Below are 8,618 nucleotides of genomic sequence, written 5' to 3'. Positions count from 1 at the left end.
TAGTTTATAGATGACAAAATACATTTTTAATCAGATATGTGAAGTTAGTGGGAAGGCTTGCAGAAGGTGTTTTATTGAATATTGATTTGGGAATGTAGGATGGTGTCCTATCTTTATCTATTATACCATCTCTCATTTTTTTTAAGCAAGTGTAAAACGGATAATCTTTAAACTTTCCGGAAAACATACTGTATCATGATGAAATACATTGCAGTTTATGAGTGGAGAGAAATGTAAAAAAGAGAGTAGAAATCACCATGCTGTTTGATTTAGATTGTAAAAGTTCTACAACTGAGCTTAGTGTAGTCACATTATTAACCCATTTGCGACTAATAGCCAATCTACCTAAATAATACACAATCAACACATTTTCATATTGTGATTATGAATCATCAATGACAATCACATTTTCAACATGTGTTGGTTACACCTCATTTAAGCACAGTAGTCCGAGTAGGGGTATTCTAGCTGCCTTCTGGAGTAACCCTGAAGACTAAATGGGTTATCTTAAGGGTCTATAGTAAACATTGTGAATGTGATTTTTAAAAACAGGTCATTACTGGATTCCTGAATGGAAGAAGTAAAAAATAAATCTATCCCTTGTGAATTATGTTTTTATTTTTATTGAGAGAAGTAGGAAGCCAACTGTTTCCAGCTGGTGCTGTTTTAAAAGGGTTGCAAGTAATTAGAAAATAAACACTCCACACACCAAGGTGTCAAATAGGTCAAAGCAATTAATGTAAGGAGATTTGCACAGAATTAAACAGCTCCTGAATTTTAAATGTTTGACTGCAGCAAGGCCTTGTATTTCTGTTTTAACATCAGGTTGTTAATATGGATTAAGCTTTTAAAAGATACTAATAAATGTGAAAACCTAAGTAATTATGATCAGACCTAAGTCAGACATGTTGAATGCAGTCTTCACACATGCATACAGCATTTTTCAGGGTGGATCCTAGTAAAGTACTATAAACTGATCCGACACTATCCACAAAAGATGTCACAAGACGTCAGAAAATAATCTGTTCTGCTGCTTTACATTCCCCAACGTACAACAGCCAATGACCTTTCCTCTAACTGGCTGACACTAGACCACTGTGATATAATTATACTTTTCCATTTGGGGCAACACAACTTTGAACATGAGACCATCCCTTTAAATGCTTTAAAGCTGTTCAGAGAGATGTGAATGTGAACATTGCTTTCATTCCCTATTTAGAGTAGCCCCTAAATCAAAAGCCACATGGTGCGAGCACGGACAGTCCTTGAATCAGAATAACAATCTTTTGATGTATCCCAGTACCTTTTGAATGCCATTGATTATGAACACATTGATTGGCATTTCTTTAAAGAGCTAGTGTGCTTGTCAATGTGTTCCCAGTGTGCACAGTTTTAAAGAAGCTCTTGGCTGCAGGTAATATAATCCATGGAGTCATTTTAAAACTAAAGATGCGTCTATTGGAGGGGGAATAACTTGGATCAGAGTGGGAGAGATTGTAATGGTTTGACATTCAGTCGAATCTGGAAAACATTTGGTGAATCTGTAGTTGCTAAAACCAAGTGGAATGTACTGTGAAGGTTAAAGGTGTCATGCCGTGATAAAAGTGAAGAAAGACACAGGGAAACAAAATGGTGGTAGCGATGAAGGACATGTGCACCATTTATTAGTCAATTTAAAGGTGGCTCCTAATACAATGGCAATGTTATTATTATTATGTTTTTCGGTGTTGAGGTGATTGTAAATTAACTGGAGCACATACAACATAATGACTGGTTAACACCAACTCTACATGAACTCAAATTGCCTACATTGTAAATTTCTAATTCACTCAATACATGTTTAACTTAACAGAGTCTGATAAAATGTAAAACTACAGCACAAAACATAGCTTGTCTTCCACCTTGAAATCGTTCAAACTTTCACTCACCTTCAACTGAATACCGGCAGGCATAATAATTCCTTGCCTTCACTAGTGGCAGTGTTTTAGTCACACCAAGCTAAGCATTGCCGGGCCTAACAACCCACAACATGTTTATGATCAGGCCCGTGAATCCACTGAATATTAAAACAGATTTCAGGTGTTGAAATAACATTTAGCAATGAGATGACATGAATTGCCATTTTTAACCAAAAGCACAATTTTACCTATTTAAGCTATGGGATTCGGATTAAAGAACGAGTTGTCATTCTCAGACCACCTGAGATTGCAGGGACATGATTGAGCAGTTTTTCTAAAGCATTAGCAAGAAGGCAAGTGCATTGCACGCTAGTCCAATACATCTACCAACATGCTTTTGCTTTATAAATACAGCCCCTGGTGAGTGAAAGCATTAGATAACACTGATTCTTAGCCTGCAGAGGCAAAAAAGAAAAAAGAAAAGGTACACACAATTATGTTTTGTATTATACTTGACTACTCGCTACTCTTTCTCTAGACTTATTTTTTTCTTGCTTCCTTCTTAGCCTCGGGAGCAGCTTTCTCCTCTTCACCATCTGGTGTGAACACACTTACAGTGAAGTCACCGGTCTCAGTTCCATACTTGTTTTTCACCAGAATGCTGTATTTTCCGGAGTCTACCGAGCTGACAGAGGTAATAGTGAAGCTGGCGAATTTTCCCGATGCAAATTTCAGGATGCAGTGGTCATCTCCCACCATCTCCCGCTCATTCTTCAGCCATGTGACCTCAGGAACAGGATCACCCCAGACGTTGCAGGTAAGGTTAAGGGACTTTAAAAAATAAGTAAGATGATGTTAACGATGCAGCACAAACAGACTTTCTGTTTATCCATGTAACTATGATTTCATTTACAGAAACATTACCTTTAAACCTTAAAACTGTGATATAGATATAATAACCAAACAAAACCATGTGCGCCTCAATTATCATAACAAATATCATGTATGTTATAAGAAAATAGTGTTTTTGAACTACTTTGGGTAGTTCAGCAGTGTGGAGTAGTGGTTAGGGCTCTGGACTCCTGACCAGAGGGTCATGGGTTCAATCCCTGGTGGGGGGACACTGCTGTTGTACCCTTGAGCAAGGTACTTTACCTAGATTGCTCCAGTAAAAACCCAACTGTATAAATGGGTAATTGTATGTAAAAAGATAATATAATTGTATGTAAAAATAATGTGATATCTTGTAACAATTGCAAGTTGTCCTGGATAAGGGCGTCTGCTAAGAAATAAATAATAATAATAATAATACTCCCAGTTCATTTTTACTGTAGTATTTTGTTATATGGGTTTCACAGACACTTACTACTGGTACTCCAAGATTAGTGCTAATCTGGGTCTGTGAAACCAGATGTGCAAGTATATTTAATGCAACCTCAGTGCAAACAACACATTATGGGAGTAGAGTGTTTCCCAACTGAGTAGTTTGAATAATTTAGTACCTAGTATACTGTCCTGTTCAAGAGATCAAATCAATTAATTTTCTATTGTTAATGCATCAGTACAGTTTAATTGATACAACCCAAACTAGTTTTAAAACCACAAACTCCTTGCTGGAGAAAAAGAAGACATGCCCAAGCCACATAGGATTTATTTTGTCAGTTCAAATTATGTCACCATCCTTTGTACTGTGGCCTGTTTCAGGATGACTGTGTGTCATCACAATCCCTGTGTATTAAGATATTATTGTCAAGATGAAGTAGATTGCATGACATGACAATGATATTTGCAGGCCCTTTTTAAATTACATCATGGGTGAAGCTAATTGTTTGGAACAATAATGCACCTCATTTTATGCTGCAGGTTTCTCTAGGGAAGATGATAAGACCTCTGTGTGAGTGTTTTCTTGTCTTGATAGTGTATACAAGACCTAGAACTGTCAAGATTAGCTACTATAGTTACAGAGTAACTGATTAAGAATTATGCAGAATTATATATATTAGTCATGCCAACTTCTGCTGTTCCCAAATCTCCTGTAAGGAAGAAGAAATAGACTGGTTTGTGACATTTATAGTTTACCTTGCCCTCCTGGATTGTGACCACATCAGGCAGACCACCAACCACTCGAGCACGGTCTGAAAAAAAAGGCACAATAAATAATCTACTCAGGAAATATAATTTGCTGTGTAAAACAAGGCCCTATCAGCTATGGATTGTGAATGAGTGGCTGTATAATGAAAGCATGCATGTTTTAAGTTAAATGTATGTGACTTATGCAGTGTGTTGGTACATTACTCTAAATGCATTAACTACTCATACAGAAAATATTTAACAGATGTACTTACTTCTTTCCGCAATTGCAGCTTGCCTGAGGGGGAAAGGAAAAGGTCAAAGTTATAACCAGCTACAGAAATGTCTTATAGCATACAACATGTATGTACGATTATAAGCTTACAAAAAATGGCTTTCTTCGAATTTTTTTTTTTTTTTTTTTTTACAGATTAGTTAGTTATAGATTACTCTGAGGTTATAACTTTGGAATTCTGCTTTAAAAAAGTCTAAGAGTTTGAAATCTTCAGAACTTAAGGGAGCTTTCCAATGCTGTAAACAACACACCAGCATTGTTTTAGAGAAATGTGACCTTTCAACCAATAAACCTTTTTCAGGAAACAAGTCATATATCAAAGTGTCAAGTAACTACTCTACTCTCCAGAGACATTTCCTGGAGAAGGCCACTTGGGACCCTTTTTAAATATACAACTTTATGATATGCATGAGCAATGCATTAACTGTTTCCATATGTCTTCTTGTTTGGGTGGTTACTTGATTTTATGAAAATTGGTGCCTTATAACTTGTGAATGACTTTTAAAATTTGTATTCACCTTCATAACAAACACAATTGCAGATTGTTATAAAAAAGCGTTCCCCAAAAACACCAACCAGGTCAAAGTGAAGGGTGAGTGTTACATTTTGCATTACATTTTGGTGGGTGGACTTGGAAACCAAATGTATTGTTTAAAACATGAGAAATGGCCAAAATAGTTTAAAAATGATTGCACACTTACTTAAGCCTCTGGAATTCTGCATAAGCGTCTTCAAATGCTGCAATAAAATTGATAAATATTTGTCTTTATTATAAAGATTGAAACATTACAAGAAAAAAAAAAGTTTTACATTTGAAACCTTTACAACTACCATAACTATATAGATGCGAGGTGTATTCAGATTTTGAAAACTCACTGAAATATTTTAAGATTTTCTGACATTTTCTGACAATTTAACATGAACTTTAAACAGCAGGAGGGGGTGGTCATACGTATTCTCACCTTGTCCAGACACATCCACTGCTTTCTGGAGTCCACCTTTACCATCAAAGATTTCCATTGCGTATTTGCCCTTATCTTTCTCAGTGGGCTCATTAATCTGTAACCATAGCTGCTCGCCAGTGACACCACACTTAACTCTCTCTGTGTAAGAAATCTTTGATTCTCTGCAGAAAAAAAACAATAGATATATTGCAAACACAATGCCATCATTCTTCTTCCTTCTTTTTTCACATGAAAATATGTTTACACTTTACTTTTTTTTAAGTTACTAATATTTAATTGACATCTTTATAAAGTTAGTCTACAAATTGTACATTCTAGATGGGAGTAATTACCCTTAATTATCTTAAATGTGAACTTCCTCCTGGGAACCACGTGATCTGAAAGAGCTTTTAATCTATTCCCTCTTTCTACTTTTAGGCCTCTGCAATGTTGATGCATCTCTTTACTAGCTCTTACACCACCTTCTATACCATTTCAAGTAAACTCCGTACTTATGATGCCAGCTGACTCGGAGTTCCTCATTGTAATAAGTGACAAAGGAATACAGTCTGATTCCTTCTTCTGTGCTCTGGATCTTCAACTCTGTGGCAGACTCAGCTGTAATGAACAAACATTGACGACTGAAGATTTTGTTTTGTTTTGTTTATCAGAATCTGGAAAAATGAATTCCATCATGCACTTGTAGCACAGGCATTGCTACTTACCAATGACTTTGAATACGCCGTTCATTACATCAGTGAAACCTGGAAAACAGTCAATATTTTTTTTTTCATACCATACAAGCTGTTATCATGGTTTTGCCATTAGAGACAGAGGTACTCAAAACACCTTAAATGTAGTGTTTACAGGGTGGAACAGGAACAGGAACTTTGTTTAAAAGAACACCTTCTTGGCACCAATAGTGAGTCGTTCACAACGGATACAGTACTGTTTTGTAAAAAAGTGACTTGTCATTGTGAGAGTGTCTTGAGGGACACTGATTGATTAGTTTATTAAATCTTTCCAGAATCGCCATCATATCATTGAATTATTTTGTATTCTGACTTCCATGAGTGCACCTCATCGCTACAAAATGGCATGTAAACAAACAGCAATGTGCCGCTGTTTCTCTTGCTACACAAAGTTGGGAATTGTTTGAGCCCTTGAAAAACACCTGAATCAGACACTAGTCGCCAAGCAACTTGGTGTGTCTCGTTCTGGTGAGTTGCTTCACCATTCTGTTAAATAATGTGCGTGTCTTGTATATTGCTGCTGTAACATGTGTAGGGGTCTGTGTTAATTTAGTCTGAGAGTTTATTAATGCTAACGGCCATTATTTTTGCCTCTGCCGTTGTGATAGACCGAAATAACCCACCAGCTAATTTCACAGTACATAGCGATTTAAGCTTTTTGACTGTGTTGTTTTGCTTTAGTTTTTATTAACGTTAGTTTGTCTGTTACTTTATTATTGTAGTTTATTAACATACACTTGCCTATTGTTTTGCTTTTACTTATTCAGTCCATTTCATACGTTGATGCACGTATGCATTTATTTATAGATTTATTTATAGATTGATTCATATTGTGTCTGGTGGCTCACTCCGTCTTAGAGAACACTTCGGCTATAAGAACACTTTGCTTGCTTCCCGAGGGGTGTTCTCTTAGCCAGAGACTACTGTATAATAATTTCAATACATACAACTTGTGTTACATTGTTGCTGCACTATAAATATTATTCTCTAAATTATTTCAAATTATTAGACCCTGAATATCATGTACTAACTTATATAAAATAAAATGAGGTAACTGGGGTCTGAGAAACTAGCGGATAGAGATATAGTATAACATTGAAGCCATTCAAGCAATGTTTTTAGTTTATATTAATCAGGCAGAAAAGGTAAATGTCAGAATCTCATTTCATCTCAAAAGTCCTTACCTTGGTCAACCAATTTCAATAAACTCTTATCCTTTCCCCTGTCATCCCTCAGTATAACTTCATAAATACCAGCATCTTTCTTCGAAATCTTGAATAAAATATAAAATAAAAACAAGATTAATGGAGTGAATGATTTTTGAACTTGGTAGGATAGTACATTTTAATCTACCCAATTTATGCTTGAAAGTACTTTACCTTATCGTTTAAATGTATCCCATGATTGATTAAATGCGTCCACTGTTATAATTTCTGCAATGTACTTTTGTTCTAAATCATCTGACAGTGTGAAGGGTCTTTGAGAGAAAGACCCTTGAAGAGGAAACAGTTTGATCCATATCCTTAATCATGAATCAAAATGTCACAGTCTACCACATAAACTCAGCTTCTCACTGCAGGGAAGACCTTTTGTGGTCCACGTTTGGTGTGAAAAAAAAAATCAAAAACAACTATGTTAGTAACATACATGCCCTGCTATGGTGGTAAATTCAAAAAGAGCTGAATGTAACGAAAAATTTGACAACCATGACATAAATCAACAGTATGTACAGAATACCATAGACTGCTAATAAGTACTTAAGACCTAGATGCCATTGGGTAAGCAAATGGGGTGTTAGTATCATGGTATATTAGTAACATGTTTGATTTATGTGGGATAACTTCTTGTGTTCTCAAAATGCATCCAAAAATGTAAGAGTGACTGTAACAAGGCCAGGAGCCCTGTACATGAAAAGGGGGCGGGGCAAAGCCCTGCAACAAAATGTGGGGTTTTTGTATTTGTTTATTTTAGAACAGGGTACCCCTCCGGCCCTGTGCAATTTATTATTTTGTATTTGGGTTGTTGTTGTTGTTGTATTATTATTATTATTATTATTATTATTATTATTATTATTATTATTGTTGTGATTTATGTATCTATAAATGTAACAGCCAAGCGCCGTATATTTTGTATTGTTTTGCAGCGTGGATGGGAAGCCCCATCTACATTAAAATCCTTGTGGTAATGTCTGGCTGTCGGCTAGTGCGTTGTTAAACTAACTGGCAGTCACACGTAATTCATAAACTTGTGCAGATTGTGGCTGAGGGGTAATAGAATAATTACTAGCTAGTTAAACCCCTAGGCCACGGTCTCAGTTCAGGGTGGGTGTACAGAGGAGAGTATGGGACAGCGAGAGGAGAAAGGAAAAAAGAAAAGTTCAAAATTAGCCTGACCTGTGTGCTTTGTGTTCCTGATTTGTTTTTGTTTATCTTTTTATTTTGCTCTTTGAGCAGTGTTTATTTTTGTTAAACCTTTTATTTTTGTTATTGTTCAAATAAACGGCGCACGCCGCGCCTTTTGCCCTGTGGTACTTTGTTTTTGTGTCTCTCTAGCCTGACGTCACCACTCAGCTATCCCTGTTACAGTGACATACAGACTGACAAATGTATGGACAGACAGACTCCCCTCTGTATCCCCAGAATACAATACTCAAAATAAC

General features: G+C 36.2%; 1 protein-coding gene across 4 annotated transcripts in view; it reads right to left on the bottom strand.

Annotated features, from left to right (window-relative positions):
• Positions 1-1,630: 1,630 nt before the first annotated feature.
• The window catches only part of LOC117400281 (myomesin-1-like), a 51,385-nt gene continuing 44,397 nt past the window's right edge, over positions 1,631-8,618 (bottom strand). For all 4 annotated transcript variants that reach the window (XM_059022524.1, XM_033999995.3, XM_059022525.1 and 1 more), the window contains 8 exons: positions 7,144-7,231; positions 5,933-5,971; positions 5,720-5,825; positions 5,226-5,389; positions 4,965-5,001; positions 4,244-4,266; positions 3,978-4,033; positions 1,631-2,729 (listed from right to left, as the gene is read on the bottom strand). In XM_059022524.1, the coding sequence (XP_058878507.1) occupies positions 2,439-2,729; positions 3,978-4,033; positions 4,244-4,266; positions 4,965-5,001; positions 5,226-5,389; positions 5,720-5,825; positions 5,933-5,971; positions 7,144-7,231 (804 nt within the window). In that variant the 3' untranslated portion in view covers positions 1,631-2,438. The remainder of the gene's footprint in view (positions 2,730-3,977; positions 4,034-4,243; positions 4,267-4,964; positions 5,002-5,225; positions 5,390-5,719; positions 5,826-5,932; positions 5,972-7,143; positions 7,232-8,618) is intronic.

Source organism: Acipenser ruthenus, chromosome 4, assembly GCF_902713425.1.
Source record: "Acipenser ruthenus chromosome 4, fAciRut3.2 maternal haplotype, whole genome shotgun sequence".
Lineage (NCBI taxonomy): Eukaryota > Metazoa > Chordata > Actinopteri > Acipenseriformes > Acipenseridae > Acipenser > Acipenser ruthenus.
Note: the sequence above shows the minus strand (reverse complement) of the source record. Positions and strands in the feature narration are given on the sequence as shown.